This window comes from Arvicola amphibius, chromosome 8, assembly GCF_903992535.2.
Source record: "Arvicola amphibius chromosome 8, mArvAmp1.2, whole genome shotgun sequence".
In the NCBI taxonomy this organism is placed as follows: domain Eukaryota; kingdom Metazoa; phylum Chordata; class Mammalia; order Rodentia; family Cricetidae; genus Arvicola; species Arvicola amphibius.
In genome coordinates this window covers 104,675,819-104,696,343 of record NC_052054.1, presented here as the reverse complement: position 1 = coordinate 104,696,343, position 20,525 = coordinate 104,675,819, and the positions used below count along the sequence as shown (strand labels likewise).

The 20,525-nt window shown below is 36.8% G+C and overlaps 1 protein-coding gene and 1 non-coding gene across 2 annotated transcripts in view; one reads left to right on the top strand and one right to left on the bottom strand.

Annotated features, from left to right (window-relative positions):
* Nucleotides 1–20,525, top strand: part of Gigyf2 (GRB10 interacting GYF protein 2) — a 138,606-nt gene that overhangs the window by 31,214 nt on the left and 86,867 nt on the right. Inside the window, 4 exon segments of the mRNA XM_038338585.1 lie at nt 467–549; nt 10,851–10,980; nt 11,952–12,047; nt 20,389–20,503. Of these exon segments, the coding sequence (XP_038194513.1) occupies nt 509–549; nt 10,851–10,980; nt 11,952–12,047; nt 20,389–20,503 (382 nt within the window). The 5' untranslated portion in view covers nt 467–508.
* On the bottom strand, nt 17,358–17,464 carry LOC119822036. Its single transcript, XR_005286651.1, has one exon. It is a non-coding gene; the product is annotated as a U6 spliceosomal RNA (small nuclear RNA).

The window sequence follows — 20,525 nt, the reverse complement described above, 5'->3', positions numbered from 1 at the left end:
TTTTTTTTTTGCGACTGTTTTTATATAGCCCTAGTTGTTTTAGAACTCACTATGTAGACCAGACTGGCCTAGAACTCTCAGGGATCCACCTGCCTCTGTGTCCTGAGTGCTTAGATTAAAGGTATTTACCACTGTGCCCAGTGTGCGCGCGCGCGCGCGCGTGTGTGTGTGTGTGTGTGTGCGTGTGCGTGTGCGTGTGCTTGTCTGTCTGTCTGTCTGTCTGTCTTTACGAGACTTTTTTTTTTTTTTTTACAGCAATGCAGCTGGCAAAATGAAATGAGTAAATCTAGGGAGGGATAGATTTACTCATTTCATTTTGCCACCTGCATTGCTGTAAATAATCTTTAAAAACTCTCATTCTTAGGAGATTATAAGCAGATCACACATTGTCTAGCTATTTGTTCTGATCTGGTATACTTCACTTTTTCTTGACATTGTTTGACAAAGCTGTGTTTCTATTTAACAGGTTTTTCCAAATACAAAAATCTTTTTAAAAATACGGAGAAAAATGGCAGCAGAAACCCAGACACTAAACTTTGGGCCTGAATGGTGAGTTCAGTCTTATTTGATATTGAATGACATAATCCACTAGTAAGAGTTATACAGGAACTGGGTGGTGTATAAATGTGCATATTTCTGTTTCATGTGTATAGTTTAAAAATGTGACTAGCTTATAGTATCTTATATTTGATAAAGGACAATATTCTCTAATTGAATTTTTTCTTAGGTTGGTTAGTATGGATAACGAAATTAAAACTCTATAGTTCTACCACCCTAGAAAATTATTTCTGAACCTTTGTGTATGTGTAAACAATTTTACATAACTATAATAGTAATACCTTAATATCTATTTTTCTACTATTGATATGCTTATTTAAAAATAGTTTTAATGGAAGCATTTGAAACTTTTTTATTGATGGGCTAAGCAGGTGGTCCAGAATTAATACTGGCTATTAGCAGTAGCCCATCTAGAGCTGAGTTAGCATTTGCCATAATAACAATTAATTGACCTTTGAGTCTCTTACAGATATGTTTGGACCCCGAATATGGAATTCTCATGGAATTTTGAGATCCATCACATTATAGTGTGGCTTTCCCCCCTCTTCTTTTCCCCCCAAAGTTGGTGATTGAAGATCCTCTCTTCAGTGACGTGAATAATGATAGTTAATTTTCCATTCATACTTGGAACAAACCCCTTTGGTAATGTCAAAGGCAGTATCTAAAGGAGGAATTGGATTAGCGTCAGCATTCTTTATGTTTAGGTGGTGGTTTGTAAGACTTTTGTAGGAGTTCCTTGTTTGAAGAGTCTTACGAACTTACTTGATCATATACACTTCTTTTGATATGTATTTCCTAGATATTCTTAACCTTCATGGTTAGCATTTGGAGACCGAATGAGAAAACATTTGAAGTTCTGTGAATTGACACATTGCCTATAGTTTGAGTTTATTTTGAAAATGTTGATCTAAACAATGCTGCACCTGTTTCAGTTATTTTATATTTAAAAAAGAATTTTCTTATTTCTAAATCACTGTTTCTAGAAAAATTAGAAATTATAAATAAGCAAGGAAAAGGTATAAATACCTTAATTTGATCCTTAGTACCCACTGTAAATATCTTGGTGTATCTTTCCAAGTGGTTTTATGTATCTTTATGTGTATATGTGTGTTTATTTTCACAAAATAGGATCAAACTGTGCATTCAATCTTGTAACCTTAACAAAAAAAGCCTAAACCAAACAAAACCTTTTTCAATAAACGTTTATTTTTTTGGTTCTATTAAGTAGTTTCATTGTATGGATGTACTATCATTTAATTCTCCAGATGTAGAGGTTGTTCATAGCTGTTAGTATTATAAAAAACATTTTAGCATTCTTAAGCTAAATCTTTATTCACACCATATTAGCTTCTTTAATCAGGTAGATTTAATCAGGTAGATTAAAGTTCACTTTGTAAACCATAGTGTGTGCAGCTGTTCTGGTATTACTTTTCTTTGTGCTAATACATTCTCACATGCTTTTCTTTGTAAAATCATATTAAAATCACTGAGGCACTTAAAGGGTTTTTCTTACAGCATCTTGCTAATAATATGTAGTGAAAAAGAAGCCAGAAAATTTAACCAAAACTAAAGAATTAAAAACAAAAAGAATCCAACCAAACTGGTGATATTCTTGATTTTTTTTTTTTTTTTTTTAAATCTTACATCTCTGGTTTGCACTGGAATCCTGTTGGAGTTCAAGTAAAGTTTTTGTGAATAAAGTTTCATTGGAAGACAGCCATGCTTTTTTTGTTTCCATGTTACCTTGATAGTTTTGTGCTAACTCTGGCAGGGATGAATAGTTGTATTAGAGGCTGCCTAGTTCTCAGAGCTTGTACATTTTCTCCTTAGCCCTTTGCAGAATGTTTGCTGTTCTATGACATGTGTTACTGAACGTCAAATCATTTGCAGGTATCTCTTTGCCATTGGCTCAATCTGTCAGGAGTGTCTTACTTGCCCTCCTTATTGTACCCTGAAGTATTTATAAGGTGTTTAATTTGAACTGAGTCAACTTTAGCAGATGGTAGTCATCAGTTCTGTCCTTAACCAGAAACTTCTCGTTGTTACCTAGGTTAATCCTGTATCACTTAGGAGCCTTTACTGAGGAGTGTAGAGCTAAGTAGGCACAGCCTTAATTATACCATTAGTCAAGTAGTTTATGAAGACCTTAAACAGCCAAAATAGCTCTGTACTAGAAAGTTACCTTGTTGTCATTGGAGACCTTTAGCATATTTTCTTCATGTAACATGTTCATTATAAGTCTTGTTATGAGGAACTGTGTTCAGAATAGTTGAAAATCAAGGAAGAGAGTGATTATGTTAAGTCATTTTGTAACTCTGAACCATGCAGAAACATTTAATGACTTTTTATACAGTGCTTAACAAGTGATGTATAAAATGACTTTTTCTTTTAAAAGCTTTTCATCTTAGTTTAAAAAAATATACTTGTAATTGAAAATTTTCTCCTCCCATCCTTCCCTCTAGACCTTATCTGGGGCAGTTGTGTTGATAGGAAAACATTAAAAATTGTCAGGAAAGGGTGCTGGAGAGATGGCTCAGTGGTTAAGAGCACTGCCTGCTCTTCCAAAGGTCCTGAGTTTAATTCCCAGCAACCACATGGTGGCTCACAACCATCTGTAATGAGGTCTGGTGCCCTCTTCTGGCCTGCAGACATACATACAGACAGAATATTGTATATATAATAAATAAATAAAAAAATTGTCAGGAAGGACCATACCTGTATAGCCTTACTAAACCCAACAGAATCATTAGGTTGTGGATTGTTTATTAGAATAAGGAAATGAATTACAGATTCACCAAAATAGTGTAAAAGGATATGACAGAGTTAGTGAAGAAAATAATTTCTAGGTTTAAAAAAATACTCAATTTTAAATGCCTTTCTTCAAATGTTACTACTTTAGACTTTCTGACTGTACAGTTTGTATCCTCTCCTCATACTCCCTAACTCCTTTAGTGTCTATATCAAAATGTGATGTACTAAATACTTCTTGCTCAGAATGCAGCCTCTAGCTCTCTAGACTGTGAGCTCCATTGTGAGCAGGCATTTGGTCTGGATTGTTGTATAGCTTGTTACTGCTGTAGTTCAGTGCCTGGCTCATAGGCACTCAATAAATGTCTATTAAATGAAAGAATGAATTGCTGGAAAGTAACGTTGTTTTCAATGTTTTGTTACTGTAAATTATATATGTATACTTCTGAATGATTTTGTTTCTATTCTGATCATTTTCTTTGGATTAATTCCCTTGAAGTAGAATTATTAAATCAAAAATTTTAATTTTAATTTAAGGTTTAGATGACACCGTACAGATTAACCATCAAAAAGATAGTGTTAACTTAATTCACTTCCTCTGCGTGCTTACGTTGTCTTTGACAAAACTCTTTCTATTTTTTTTTTTTTTTTTTTTGAGACAGGATTTCTCTGTAGCTCTGGCTGTCTTAGAACTCACTCAGTAGATTGGCTGGCCTCAAACTCACAGAGATCCACCTGCCTCAGCTTAAGTGCTTAAAGTACTATCTTGATAAGTTGTTTTGGTGTTAAATACTTTTGATTAAGATTAGGTCTTAATAGAATTTTTGTGTTGTTGTTGGTTCTATTAACAAGAAAATTTGGAGGAAGCTACTATGGAAAAAAACAGAAAAAGACTAAATTATCCATAGTCCTATCACGAAAAGAATCTATTGGTTTATGTCCTACTACTATTTTTTCTTTGCAAATGTATACTTCAAGACATCTAAAAAAATCAGATTTTACTTGAGAAAAATTTAAGGACTGGAAATCTACTCAGATAATTTCAGAAGACTTTATTAGAGCGAGAATATTTATAGACATCTTGCTTTCTGGGGAAGACACACAGAAGCTCTCCTAGGGTCTCCTTTGTCTTCATTTTTGTGCTCTCAAGGAAGTCTCTGGGCTTTGTTTACAGAAGAGGAGAGGGTTATCACCCCCTCCCTCCCCAGCACTTCCTCTGTTAATACAGTGAACCATTTTGAGGTATGTCTTTTTTCTCAACGTGGTTGCCTTAGGAAAGAACTAATTCCACTATTAAGGACACTGTTATTTCTCAGTGTTGGCCAATCTTTTGAGTTAGAGCACCAGTGATTAGTTAGGCACTCCATAAAGTTTGGTTGAATACTGGCATTCAGGCTTCATTGGCAAATGTGGCTAGGGGCACGAAAATGTAAGCCTGAGGCTGCTAGATGACTGTCCATACTCTGAGAAAAATACAAGTTCTGTCAAATGGAATGTGTTACTTTTTACCAGTTCTCAAAAGGGGTTAAGGGACAGTGAATGAGCTGCTTTCCAAAGGTACTTTAGAAGAGAATATTTGTTTAAAAAACAAACAAAAAACCAAAACCCAGTTGTCAAGTTCCTGCTGCAGTCTATTTCTCCCCCCACCCTCCAGGATCTTTCTGGCTATGTGCTTCTCTTTCCTGTATTTGCCAGTTAACCTTTGTTGTTTCTAGTGTATTTCTTCTTCCCAGTTCCTGATAAAGGTTCAGAAAATATTTAAATATTTCTCACTGCAGAAAGGGCATGTTTAAAGACAAGGATGCAAGAGTTTGCAGATTTAAGAAATAAATAAACTTCAAGACATTTTCCTTTAATGTGAAATGTGGGAAAGGAAGAGGTGAGCTTGGAGGCACTATTTCATGACATTTGTTAAGTTTGGCCATTGTGTACCAACAAAGAATTGCATTTGGAATGAGAATTGTGGAAGATAGAATAAGAGTAGTTATATTGTTCAAGATACTTACAAAAGTGTGTGAGAAAGAACTAGAAATGGTGTGAGAGATTTAGAATTAAGGAAGACATTATAAATGGATATAGAAGATGGGAGAAGGTGAAATGTGAGCCCTGAGTGTATATGTGAGTGTATATATATAACTATATATATGGCGTGCGTGCGTGCGTGCGTGCGTGCGTGCGTGTGTGTGTGTATGAAGACCCACCTCTATGAGGGAGGTCAGAGCATGACTATAAGAAAACCCAAAGCTTATGCAGAAGTAGTTTTTGATTCCCAGACTGTCACACAGATACGGACATTTCAAATTGCTTTTTAAGTTGGAAGTGTGGATTTTGAATGGTAGTAAGTGAAAGTTTGGAGAATACAGTGGGGTTTTGGGGAGTCCTTCTGGTCCGTCATTTCCTACGAATGGTAGTACTTGACTCTGTTGTAGCCTGGGAGATGAAGGCCATGGGATTAGAATATTTCTCTCTTTTTTTTTTTTTTGCAGTGTTTAGGTTATTGATGCACTTTGTAGAGCAATGCAGTGGTGAGGAGCCAGGTTGGTTTGTGTTTTGAATTTACAGCAAAGTAAGAAACTTCTGGAATGAGGAAGGTTGAATAGTACAGAGCTAGAAGTGAGGTGGTATACTACTAAGTAGTCACTGATATATTTATATATATATGCATATTATATATACATATATACATATATATATCGTGAGGAACACAGGAAATCAGATTTCTAGAAAAGAGAATTGTGTGGAAGAAATAGAGGTCACTGGTGGCCTTTGGAAGGGAGATTACCCACATGCGGTGCAGCTTTTCCACATACCTAGGTGAGGGGGACTTAGAATTGACTATTGAGTCAGATCATAATGGTTATTCCATCTCAATGAACTATCCCCCCCACCCCAACCCCTTGTAGACAGGGTTTCTCTGTGTAAAAGTCCTAGCTGTTCTGGAGCTAGCTCTTGTAGACCAGGCTGGCCTCAAACTCAAAGAGATCCACCTGCCTCTGCCTCCCGAGTGCTGGGATTAAAGGTGTGCACCAATACTGCCTGGCCATTCAATAAACTATCTTTTTTTTTTTTTTTTTTTTTTTTTTTGTTTTTCGAGACAGGGTTTCCATGTAGTTTCTAGAGCCTGTCCTGGAACTAGCTCTTGTAGACCAGGCTGGCCTCGAACTCAGAGATCCGCCTGCCTCTGCCTCCCGAGTGCTGGGATTAAAGGCGTGCGCCACCGCCGCCCGGCTCAATAAACTATCTTAATTGCTTTAGTCTCTTCACAAATACTGGAGAGTAAACTCTCATTGTGTTATAATAGTAGATATGGTGCCTGTAAGAGGTGTTTGCTCTCTTTGTGAAGCCATTGGAGTCTATTGGAAGGGACAGAATAGTAAATGAACTTGAAAACTTGATATGAGAGCTGTTTAAGAAATTAGGGCTATTAATTAGGCTATAAGGGAGTCTGGTAATACCAGGTGACTCAGTCACCCTGGTTTTTACATGAAATGACTTAGGTGTGCCCTCTAGTGTTAGAAACTGCTGGGAAGCATATTGACTTAGTATGACGTGGAAGATACGTAAAATAATATTTAATATTTTAAAATTAATGCCTGGCAATTAAATCGGTTGTTTAAGATAAAAATTTTGGATTTCATCATTTATAGCATAGTTACATTAGTCATAAAAATCCTAGCCTTGAGTCTTAGTTCTCTGGTGATTAGTCAGATGCGTTAGTCTCCAGGTTCACTTTCTTCCTCATTTTTTTTTTCTTCAGTGCTGGGGATGGAACCCAAGGCCTTCTGTGGGCTTATAGTCAGTGTCCTGTCACTGAGCTTCACGCCTCTTATATTTTACATTGTGTTTTTATGAAACTTAAGTTGGATCAAATGAACTAACATGTACACATTTTCCAGCTTCAGTTCTCAGAGTTAAATTGCCTACTTTTTCAGGACAGGCTCAGTTTAATTTTTTTTTCCCGAGCATTTGTGTGTGTGTGTGTGTGTGTGTGTGTGTGTGTGTGTGTGTGTGCGCACATGTTTATGTAGATGAGAGTGCACATAGAGAACAGAAGTCAACTTTGAAGTTTTTTTTCCTTTGCACTCCAGCCTTTTTTTTTTTTCTGTGTATCTTGAGCCTGTCCTGGCACTTACTCTGTACACCTTGAACTCACAGAGATCCACCTGCCTCTGCCTCCCAAGTGGGCACTTCAGCTTATTTTTTGAGACAGGTTCTCTTATTGAACCTGGAACTCTTAGGCTGAATAAACAGATTGGCCAGTAAGCTTCTCCCACTTCTAGTCTTCTGTGGAATTGCAGGCAGTTGTTACTACATCTGCCCTTTTAAAACATGGATGAGTGGGTATCTGAATTCATGCCTTTGCACTTGACTAGCAAGTTCTTTACCCACTGAGCCATTTCCCCAACAGATAAGAGCCCAACTTTTGAGATTCTAATGGGAAACAGTTTCTTGAAGGTCTTTTATCAGTGGTTGGCTTATTCCTTTGAGGAGTGTTTTTCTGTCTTTAATATGTCTTTTGGGCATTGAACCACATTCTCTGTCAAGAATTTGAAAGGAAACAAAGACCAACTCAGTAGTTGTGAGTACTCCTGGTACTTCCTTTGGAGAAACGGGTGAATCTGGGACTAATGCAAGAAGTTATATATAATAACCCTGGAACACTTAAAGACTTAATAGGGGCATGTCCAAAGAACTCATCAGGAGCCATTCGGAGAGTATCTTACTAGTCAAAGATGAGATAGTGGGAACATTGTCAAAAATAGTTTCACTGTATTTAAATACATCAGGAAGTAATTCATTACTGTTGAATATTATTTTGAAAATGAGAGACACTTTTTTTCTTTCCTGTGTAAACTGCTAACATTGAGTCACTGTTTTAAATAATATGAGATTAGTTTATCTTTGCAGAAATGCTACAAGAGAAGGTTAGTGAAGTTAGGTATCTAAACATGGATTATTAGTACATGCTAGCAGTTCAGAAAACTAAGTAGGCATTGTGTGTCTCATGATGGAATAATATACTACCACAGGGGAGGGATTGCCAAAACAATATAACACATCAGCTATACCCACTTATTGATTTAAATGATAAGATCAGCAATTTCAGACTTGAAAAAAATCTTTGTGATAATTTACATATAAAATAATAGGCCAAAAATTTCCATCCGAATAGCACCAAAGACTTAGAGGCTTGGTACAGAGAGCCAGGTTGGCCATGGATTGTTGTTTTGGGCTTGAGAGATTGGTATATTTGAGTTTGTTGTATGCTTCTTAATATTTCCTTTTATATTCAGAATTGTCTATTATGTTTTTAAAGAGGACAAGAAGATAGAAACATTGGAAAGAACCATTCTCACTATAGTTTAGTAGTGTCTATTATTTTTTCTTCAGTATTACTTCTGCATGTAAACATGTTTTTATGTTTACCAAGCATGTGCCCTTTTTTGAATAATAGGCAAATATTTATTCTACTGGTCTTCATATTAATTTTTAATGTTTAGCAGTTTTGAGGATATATTTTAGAATATCTGTTGAATTTGTTCTTTAGGTTATATCACATGAATTAAAGTAACTTAGTCTGTTTCAGTCTTTGTATCTGTTACTGCACAAAATTTTGGATAGCCCCACATTATTAACCAACCAACAGACCTATCTACAACCAATGTACTTTCCCTTATCCCAGGGTTTTTGTTGTTGGTTTTGTTTTTGTTTGTTTGTTTTTAGATAGGGTTCTCTGTTTAGTACTGACTGCCTTGTAACTTGATAGTAGATCAGCCAGGCTGGCCTTGAATTTATAGAGTTCTGCTTTGGCTTCCCAAGTGCTGGGATTAAAGGCATGTGCCATCATGACTTGGTAGTAGCTCCTTTTTTTGAATATCCCCTTCTGTTCCTGGCTCTTTCTCTTTTTATAACATTACTTTGGGCTGGGGAACAGCTCAGTTGTGAGTGTGAATATAGCCCTGGGTTTGATGCAGGTACTGCCTAAAATTGAGCCTGCTTTCAGGCCTGATGCAAATGAAGGCAGGAGGATAGGAAGTTTAAGGTCATCCTTCACTATATAGTGGTGAGCTCAAACCAGTCTGAGCTGTGTGAGACATTGTCTCAAAAATAAACAAACAAAAAATGAAACCCCAAACAATTATTATTGGTAGAACTGAGATTCAAACCTAGGAGCAAGCCTGATCCCTTGAGACATTTTTAACTTCTTATTTTAAATTTTTGCATTTAGCCTTCTCCTTTATGTTCCATACTTTATTAAATGTTTTAGCTGTTACCAAATATCCTAAGAGGTTTTAAATACTTAGCTATTTCAAAATCATTCTTGGAAGTGGCTATTGTAATTTATATTTTTACCCCTCCCTCCTCATCTCTCTTTTCAGTCTTGGATGTTAGTCAAAAAGTACAAGAACAGTTTCATACATTCATACACCTTATAATCCTTTAAAACTATTTTTAATTTTGTGTGCATGCACTTGAGCACAGGCTTTGGATCATCTGGAGCTAGTTACAGGCCCTTGTGAGCTGTGTGATGCAGGTGCTGGGAGCCAAGCTCAAGTACTCTGCATGAGCAGTGCATACTCTAACTGCTGAAACATCTTTCTTTTTAAAAAATATTTATTTATTTATTATGTATACAATATTCTGTCTGTGTATGTCTGCAGGCCAGAAGAGGGCACCAGACCCCATTACAGATGGTTGTGAGCCACCATGTGGTTGCTGGGAATTAAACTCAGGACCTTTGGAAGAGCAGATAATGCTCTTAACCTCTGAGCCATCTCTCCAGCCCCACTGAAACATCTTTCTTTCAAAAAATTTTTTTTTTCTTTCCATGAGACAGTTTTCTGTATAGCCTTGGCCGTCTTGGAACTCATTTTATAGTCCTGAGTGGTCTCGAACTCAGAAATCCACCTATTTAATCCCAGCCTTCAGAGTGCTGGGATTAAATGTTTATGTCACCATTCTCGGCTTACTTTAAAAATTAAAAAAAAAAAGTGTGTGTGTACCTGTGCATATGCAGAGATCAGAGGACAGCTTCAGAGTTATTTCTCTTCACCTTTATTTGAGTTCCAGGGATTGAATTATTGTCTGCAGACTTTTGAGCAAGTGCCCTTACCTGCTGAGCCTTCTTGCTGACCTGTGACTTAGGATCTTGTGAGCTCTATTTGAGTGTTTCTGTTGTTTCACACCCTCACCAAAACTTGCTATTAAATTTAGTAATTTTTTTGTGAGTCTAATTGTTCCTGCTTTTGTATTTTGGTAAAAAAAAAAATCTCTTCAAACTTGAAGCTTCTTAGAGACAACCGTGGCATCTTTAGGTGTTGGAATTGCTAAATTATCACTGACTGTCTAGTAAGCACTTAGTGAATTTCTCAGTGTGCTGTGATGGAGGCTTGTATTAAACTCAAAAATCTTTGCTGCGTAAGATAATAAAGTTTTTGCTCTTTTTATGAGCAGCAGTGTATCTTACGCTGTATTATATAAAAAATATGCAGTGTCAGAATATCTGTCTCTTCATTTTGTATTCTTTCTTTTTCTTATTTTAGGCTTCGTGCTCTGTCCAGTGGTGGGAGTATCACTTCCCCTCCTCTTTCTCCGGCCCTGCCAAAGTATAAATTAGCAGATTATCGTTACGGCAGAGAAGAAATGTTAGCACTTTTCCTTAAAGACTACAAGGTAAGAAAATACAAAGAGTTGAGAATTGTAGATTAGACTAGTATGGACGGCGAAACTGATCTGTGTCTAATGGACTCTTGCTTTTTTCCATCTTTCCCCTTACTTGCATCGAAACATAGAGTGGTTAATAGTGACTGAGGGATGTGCTGCCCATAGAGAAGACCCATGATGTCATTATGGGTCAGGAGGCTTGGTGGCAGCAGAACAGTCAGCACTGTTGATACCTCCTCTTCTCTCCCTTCCTCATTTCTTTCCCTTCTCTCTGTTGTACCTCTTACTTTTCTTCCCAGTCAGGGTATAGGACTGAGGGAAGACCAACTTTCCTCTTCCTGCCCTTAAATAAAAAGGTGTAGTACAGAGAACTTTTAAAATTAACACTTGCTTCACTTAAAAAAGGACCAGGATGAAACAGTGTAGGCTTTTCTTATCTGACCAGGGAAGATAATATCTTTTGTTTTTCTCAATATCCTTTATTTTTAACTTATTAATGGATGGGGAATCACAAATTTGATTTGCTAAGAACAGACACAGTTGCTTTGGAATTTCCTTAGCATCTGCTTTAAGCTAAATGTGGAGGTTTTTATTCCTCTACTCCGTTCTTTGGAATACCAGACTTAATACCAAGTCCAAAGGAAGTGGCTTCATGGATGGAGATGTGGGTGACTGGAGTATTTTGTTTTATTTATTGAGACAGGGTCTTACTATATAGCCTTGGATAGCCTAAAGGTCCCTGTGTAGACCAGGCTGACTCAGATCTGCCTACCTCTGCCTCCCTCTGCTAAGATTAAAGGTATGTACCACCATGCCTGGTTGTAACTGGAGTTTTAATGTAATAACTGCATAATTAATAGAAGTAAATTGTAATTGAATATACTTTATATTTCTATTAGTCATTGCTAGAAAATAGTGTCTTGGTTTATCTTCTTGTAGTTGGAGAAATAAAAACTTTATGGCTTGTATTTATCACATAGATACCCTTTGACCTTCTGGAGAAAGAATTCCTGCCTATCCTACAGGAGGATCCCCTGCCACCATTGGCTCTAGTACCCTTTACAGAAGAAGAACAGGTTTGTACTTATCTCTGAGCCTCAGCTCCAACCCTTGTTTTTCTTTCTATAGTTTGGATCTGGAAAATCATTGTTAAGGATATACTAAGGATAGCCACATCAGCACAGGTTAAACATTCTTACTGATATTTGGAATGTTTAGGGCTTTGAGTTGCCAAATTTTTGCTTCAGATTCTGAAACTGATGAGTATTATGCAGAGATCAGGAAATCTTCCTAGATCTTTTTTCTTTTTAATTAAAAAATTAATCTTTATATGTATATGGATGTTTGCCTTTCATGTATTCTGTGTACCACATGTGTGCCTGGACCCCAAAGAGGCCAGAAGAATACTTCAGAGTTATAAATAGTTGTATAAGTAGTTGTGAACCACCATGTGGATGCTGGGAATTGGACCCTTGTCTTCTGGAAGATCAGCCAGTGCTAATCTGTCTCTGTAGTTCTGTTTCTGGAATTTTAAGGACAATGGAAACTATCCCTTATAAAATATTCAGATTAAGGGGAGATGTCATACTCCCCAAGAAGAAAAGGGAAGATCATCTTTGTAGAAAAGCGTACTTTTTCACAGGTTATTGCTACTTGAATTCCTGCCAGTGAATTCATTTAACCACTAGAGAAAGAAATTTAAATCTTCAGCTTAGAACATTCCTGACGTCTTTCTGTCAGCACTGCTCTTGGTGGTTCCTTTTTTAAAGGTGTTGTGGTAATGTTGTAAGAAAGATTCTTGGTCTAGAAAGTGGCAGTTTTATGTAGTGACTTTAATTTTATGTAGGTGAAAGATTGAAAGTTTATAGATATTGCACTGCAGTGGAGACAAAAAGTTTTGTTGGAATTCTGTATTCCATGTTAAATGAAGAATCCCCTCAGCTTCCTCTTGTCTCTACCTCTGAGTGCTGCGATTATAGGCATTGAGCAATATGTCTGATTTCATGCATTGGTGAGGATTATATTCAGAGCTTTGTACATGATAAGCAAGTGTTCTACTAGCTAAGCTATATCTCCTGCCATTTGACTCTTTTTTAAAAAAATAACTTTGAGACAAAATCCCCATCATAAAATTGACATTTTTAAATTTTGAGACAGGGTCTCATGTAGCCTAGCCTAATGTAGCCTTAAACTCACTGCTGAAGATAACCTTGAACTTCTGATCCTGCCTCCACCTCTTAAGTGTTTTTTTGATTGTAGATGTGCATCACCACAGCAAAGTTCATCATTTTATGTGTACAAATACACATGCATGTGCAGGTACATGTGGAGGCTAGAGAACATACTCGGTTGCCATTCATTCCTCAGGTGCATTGTACCTTCTTTTGTTAACTATTAATTTTTATTATTATTTTCTAATTGTACATATGGATGAATCCTTTGCATATTGACTATTCTGACCTCCCATCTCTCTGCCACCTCGTCCACTCTGTCCCCATCTCACAAATCTTTCTTAGATGTTCGTGTTTATGATTCACTAAGATTAACCAGAGACATCTGTGTGACCGTGGGTTAAAGGACACACAACTAAAGACAGTGATTCCACCCCCCCCCCCGAACCTATTAAGAGGGAAAAGGATAGGGCCCTGTGAGCCATTCCCCCCTTTACTTGACTGATTGTTGATAGAGCCAGCCTTGTGTGGTTCCAGTGCAGTAATTATAGTTGATACACATTAATGATTAACATTACATTTTATTGAGTCTAGGGGATGGCAGTTCTTGGCCCTTCAGGCTCTTTTGTACTGGATAGACCCTCTTCCTCAGTGTCTAAGATCTCTAGGACTTTTATTTTTGAAGGCACATTGAATTTTGTTAAATATCTTTTCTACATTGATATGTGATTGCTTTTCTTAAGTTTCTTTATATGATGTATTACTTACGAGTTTGTATATGTTGAACCAACCTTAATGTATTTCCTGAATTCAGCTTCCAATATTTGGTTTTTGTTTTGCAGCATTTAAAAAAATCTACATATTTGCATATTTTAGTAATGAGTAGGAAATCAAGTGGCTTAAATGTAAAAACTTACAGGGCTTGGGAGACAGCACAGTGGGGACATTGATTTTCCAGCACTCACATAAAGTTGTATGCAATGACACATGCCTGCAATCTTAACTTTTGGAGGTATAAAGAGGATCCTGGGGACTTGCTGGCTAGCCGGTTTAGCCTAAATGTCAATCTCTGGGTTCAGTGAGAGATCTTGTCTCAAAACAATATAAATAATAAGTAAGTTGTAGGGGGAAGGAAGAAGAGCTGGCTCAGTTGATTGAGTGCTTCTACAGCAAGCTAGGATCTGAATTTAGATCCTAGCCATGCAAAAACTGGGCATGTGCATGTCTATAATCTAGTGATTCTGAGGGCAGAGATAGGAGGATCACTGGGGCTTGCTGACTGACAGCTTAGCTCCAGTTTCAGTGGGAGACTGTCTCAAGGAGTAAGTGGAAAAAGATAGAACGTGATGTCTTTTCTGGCCTCCGCACAAGTGTATCCCTGAACATACATGTATGCATGCACCATACATACACAGTACTTGTTTGCGAGTCCCCCCCCCCTCCTCCAGAGTAATAAAAAGAGAAAAGGAAATAAAACCCCCTGTGTTGACCTGGCTTCTATATGGGTGCACACACTCTACCCTCTATGTACACATTCACATGTGTACAAATACTTGTCTACTCATACAATAATGACCAGAAAGATGGCTCATCAGGTAAAAAAGCTCTTGCTTAACAAGCATGCAACCTGAGTTTGATTTCTGGAATATATGTTAAAAAAATACAGATGCAATGGCACACATCTGTAATCTCAGCTTTCCTAAGGCAGAATAAGAGGAAGAGACAGAACCATTGGGAAGCTCTCAGGCCTGCTACTCTGGAATATGAAGCACAATAATAAAACCAAGAAGGCCAAGGAGATGACTCAGTGAGTAAAGGAACCTGCTGCCAGACCTGATAGCCCAAGTTTGATCCCTGGGACCCACGTGGTAGAAGTAAGAATTGAATCTTAGAGTTGTCTTTGCCCTCTAGGTGTTGGTGATGGCATAGGTGTACCTTTCACACACACAGAGTAACTAAAAGTATAATATAATAGTAGTAGTAGTAGTAGTAGTAGTAGTAGTAGTAGTAGTAGTAGTAGTAGTAGTAACAAAATAAGAGGGAACCTGTTTTAACAAGGTGGAATGGAAGAATTGACTCCCTAAAGTTCTTTGACCTCCACACATGCACCATGGCACATGCTTTCCCTGCCCCACTAAATAAATGGATAAATAAATAGTAAAAACATAAATCTATAAGAGATGCTTAAAAATAAAAAATGTACAAAACAGTGTATCATAATAATACAATAATAGAAAACTCTTCAGTCTCTTCCCCCTCCATGTGTCCTCTTTCCCTGAAGGAAGGCAGTGATAGCAGTTTATGTAGATACATGTGTATTTTTTTTGGCTGGGTCTCTATATTACCCAGGTAGTCTCAAACTTGTGGACTCAAAGTATATTTTCTCCCTGTGTAAGGATTACATGTGGACATGACCGTGCACAGTTCTTGTATTTTTTCCCAAATAAACATGTATTTTCCTTTTTATACAATGGTACTATGCACCACACATTATTCTGCCTTTTTTACAAAAACTTTTTATTGAAATAATTCTTTGTACATTGAGAAGAAGTTTCTGTTTGAGTTTGCTCTCTGTCTATGGTGGTGAAATTGCAGGTCCTTACCATTTATATTTCTCTTACTGTTGTTGTCTCTGAATTTTTCTTTTATGTACTAATCTTTCCTTCACTGGTTTATAGTGTTTGTATGCGCTCTTCATATTTTCAAGTCTGTTGGATAGTTGACCTTGATCAATTTTTGAAAATTCTTTCTACATTTGTGATTTTAATTACAGCTTCGGGTGAGCTTAGGGCCTTCAGTGTGCTAGCCAGCCAAGCCCTTTACTATTAAGCTGTGTCGAGCCCTGTGTACTAATTTTTATATCCCTTATGTAGATTTTTTTATTGTTTGTATTGAGCTATACATTTTTTTCCACTCCACTTCCTTCCTCTCCTCTCTCATTCCACCCTTACGTAGTTTACTGGCATTATTTTGTAAATTTTCTTGTTTGGGGGGGTATTTGTACTTGTAAACATAATTTTTTTCTTACATAATAGTTTTGAGATTTCTGGAGGTGACATTGGCCAGAAAAGCTTTTAAAACATATGCTGAACTTTGAATCAAAAGAATGAGTTGGAAATATCCCATAAAATTCCTCCCTCCTCCTTTTCTCCCTCCCTTTTCTCCTTCTCTTTCTCTTTTTTTTTAGATTTATTTATTTATTATGCATACAACATTCTGCCTCTATGTATGCCTGCACGCCAGAGGAGGGCGCCAGAGCTCATTACAAATGGTTGTGAGCCACTATGTGGTTGCTAGGAATTGAACTCTGGACCTCTGGAAGAGCAGCCAGTGCTCTTAACCACTGAGCCATCTCTCCAACCCTCTTTCTCTTCTTATTTTTGAAGCAGGGTTTCTCTATGTAGCCTGTGCTGCCCTGGAACTCACTCTGTAGATGAGACTGGCCTCTAAATCAGAGATCCACCTGCCTCTGCCTCTGCCTCATGAGTGCTGGTATTAAAGGCATGCACCACCACTCCCTGCCCCATAATCAATCAATCAACCTTTCTTTCATTCTTTTCTTTCTTTCTTTCTTTCTTTCTTTCTTTCTTTCTTTCTTTCTTTCTTTCTTTCTTTCTCTTTCTGTCTGACTGTCTCTTTCTCTCTCCTTCCTCCCTCCCTCCCTACCTCTCCCTCCCTCCCTCCTTTCCTTCCTTCCTTCCTTCAGATTTTATTTTTGCAATAAAATTCACATTGCACAAAAGTCACTCTTAGCTATTTTAATGTATACAGTTCATGTATTTTAATAGTTTCACGTTATGTTTCTCCAGAATATTTTCCCCATCCAAATAAGAAACATTATATTTATTTTATTTTTTTGTATTCCCTAGACAATTTTATTTCATAAAGTAAAAGTCAATTATATGCATTTACAAAATCAGTAGAGACCAAATGGGATGATAGGATTTGATGCAATACAGTTTTTGTCTCCAGAGTAGTTTTTATTAGAATTCTCTAGTTAGACTTGGTGGATTATTATTATTTTTTTAAATTGTTTTTATTGAACTATATTTTTTTTCTCTGCTCCCCTCTCCTCCCCTTCTACCCTTTCTCATGGTCCGCATGCTTCCAATTTACTCAGGAGATCTTGTCTTTTTCTACTTCCCATGGAGATTAGATACATTTTCTCTTTGTTGTCTAGGTTCTCTGGGATTGTGAGATGTAGGCTGGTTTTTCAAAAATACAGAACGCTTTATGAATTTGGGTGTTGTCCTCGCACAGGGGCCGTGCTAATCTTCTCTGTATCATTCCAGTTTTAGTATATGTGCTGTCGAAGTGAGTGCCCATAACATTTCTTAAGAAATTAGAATGCAGTAATTGGCTGCATGAATCATTGGGAAAAATTATAAAGATTATTCAACAAATACTACTTTAAAGCTGTTGATAAACAGTGCTGAACCAGTTACTGGGAATGATTGAATGTTGACTTTTATTTGAAACACGTTTTAAATGAAATACTTCTCATTCTGTAGAACATTGCAGAGGAAAATTCCAAGCCTCTGTTACTTAAATTAGCCATTATTGGTTAATGTTTAGGTAGCTTTCAGGTTTTGCTTTTTAAAACAGTACTGCCTTTAGTAATCTATTTACTTACATTATTTTTTACATATGTAAGTAGTAGAATTTTTATGTTAAAAGGATATGAGCTTTTAAATATATGTTGAGAATTTGCCTTTTAAAAGATTAAATGTATGTACTTTAGCAGTAATATATGAAAATACATGATTTTCTGTTTTTCCACATGATTACATTTGGCTTTATACAGATGTGTTGCATGGGATCCTAGTATACAAAATGCAGCTAGCATTTTTTTCTTTTTAGAAAACATTATTTTAATTATATGTGTGTTTTGCTTACATCTGTGCATCATATGTAGGCCTTGTGCCTACAGAGGTCTGAAGAGGGCACCTGATCCCTGAAACTGGTGGTGAGCTGCCATATGGGTTCTTGCCAGGTCCTCTGCCAAGAGCAGCCTGTGCTGTTACCTCTGAGCATCTCTCTAGCCTTGACCTCTTTTTTTTTTTTTTTTTAACCTCTAAAGTATTGCAACAAATTAAGATTTGGGGCTTCATAGACTTTTAATTTTAGTAATGTCAGGAGGCACATTTAGTAGTCCACTGATTATAACAAAAGGTAAGTTAATGTGTTTCAACCATGGTTTATTAAATTTTACTGAAATAATAGCTTGTTAATGCTTTTTGAGTGAGGTATTTCCTCTTAACTTCTGGTTTCAGTTTTAGTATTAGGTTTTTGTTTTGAAGTTACCTGACTGCATGATCAAAGAAAGCTTTGTTTACATGGTTCTAAAAGTTACTTGGGCAAATCACAGCGAACAAAATTGAGAGAAAAATAAACAATGAGGAAAAATGGTACACATATTTAAAATTCAGTAATGAAAACAGAATTTTATTTAATTGCATGCTCTTTAAAGGAATATAGCATAGATGCCATTTTAATTAATTTGGAATTTAACAACACTGAAGAGTAAAGTAGAATTAAAGTTCAGAACTTTTCCACCTAACACATTTTTGTTTTGGATGGTACTGGGACTTGAACCCAAGACTTATGCATCTTAACCAAGCACTGTATCATTGGCCATTGTTCTCATTTTTTTTTTTCTTTTGGAGGTAGGATCTTATCAAGTTAATCAAGCTGATCTGCTGCTTAAAGCAACCTATGTAGGCCTCCTCCTGGGGATCCTTCTGTCCTAGCCTCCTGAGTTCTGAGATTACTGGCATGTACTACTTTACCCAGCCTAAAGTTCACATCTTACTCCCTTGCCAAAGGATCTGGTGTCTTTATTCATACCTGTGGTTCATTTTCTTGTGTGTCATACCCATATACATCTGTGCAAATGGGTGCTAGGTTCTAGGTGTACGTGATCATTTAATCTTTTGCAGTATTTTTGTTTAAACTCTATTGCAGAACTTTCTGTTAAATTTCCAGGATTTTCTATTTTATAGTTTATTTAAAGACTTAATATTTCTTGTTACCTTTTCCTAATCCTCCTTCATTTAATTTAACCAGGTGTGTCAATAGACATATTTTTAACTCCCTGTCCTCCCTCTTTCCCATGTGGATACCCACTTCCTACTCTAATTGTACTTGATTATATTCTAGAGTGGCACTGGGTACAATTGCAGGTTTGTACTTACGTGATTTGTGTTTGTACTTTTGTGTACTTATGTGTGATCACATACACACACATACCCACACATAAATTCTTTACATGATTGACAGATAAATGCATACACATCAGGAGATTGTCCTCATATAGGTTTTTACTTGACCATTTCTCGTTCATTGCTGATTTCTGTGACTCTAGCAAGTACTTGGAGTTGCTACTTTTTGAGTACAGTCAGGCTGAAAGGATTATCTTATATCATGTTTCCTTTGCTTCAGACCTTTTAATGATAGTCTTTTCCCCTCTCATAAGTTGAAGACATTTCAGTACCATTTAAAAAAATGAAATGTAGGGCTGGAGAGATGGCTCAGAGGTTAAGAGCACTGACTGCTCTTCCTGAGGTTCTGAGTTCAATTCTCAGCAACCACATAGTGGCTCACAACCATCTGTAATGAGATCTGGTGCCCTCTTCTGGCGAGTAGGCATATATGCAGACAGAACACTGTATACATAATAAATAAAAGTCTTAAAAAAATGAAATATAATCACTTTATTATCACACAGATTATGATAGCCACACAAACAGAAATTTGTTCAGTCCCAAACTCCATGGATCTCAGTAAATTTCTGTACAGTTAGATTGTAACTCTTAAAAGTGCCAATTTAACCTAGCCTCCTTTTATAAAACTTTCTCTGCTGTCTGTTTTATCTGCATATGGATAAATAGAGCACATTTACTTTGCTTTCTTATATAATATTTCCTCAACAAATCTACTTTTATGTAAGGCATTGGTGTCAACTTTGCTGATCTGAAAGGTCAATTTGAAATTGTTTCAAGACTGGCCTGGTCTATAAAGCAAATTCTAGGCCAGCTAGGACTACATAGTGAGACTCTGTTTCAAAGACAGAAAGAAAGAAATTGTTAGGTAACTAGATTTGAATGATCTTTATATGCCATGAAGTTATAATTTCCCATTGCTTATAATACTTGGATATCATTACATTTTAGGTGCAGTGGGAGGCAGGGAGAAACAATATGTAGTTTTGTGTGTTTTATCTATTTTTACTTTTATTTTTTGGCAGAGAAACTTTTCCATGTCTGTAAATAGTGCTGCTGTCCTGCGATTGACAGGACGAGGAGGAGGAGGAGGAACAGTGGTGGGGGCTCCTAGAGGTCGAAGTTCTTCAAGAGGGCGAGGTGAGCTATGTGAAAAAAATAA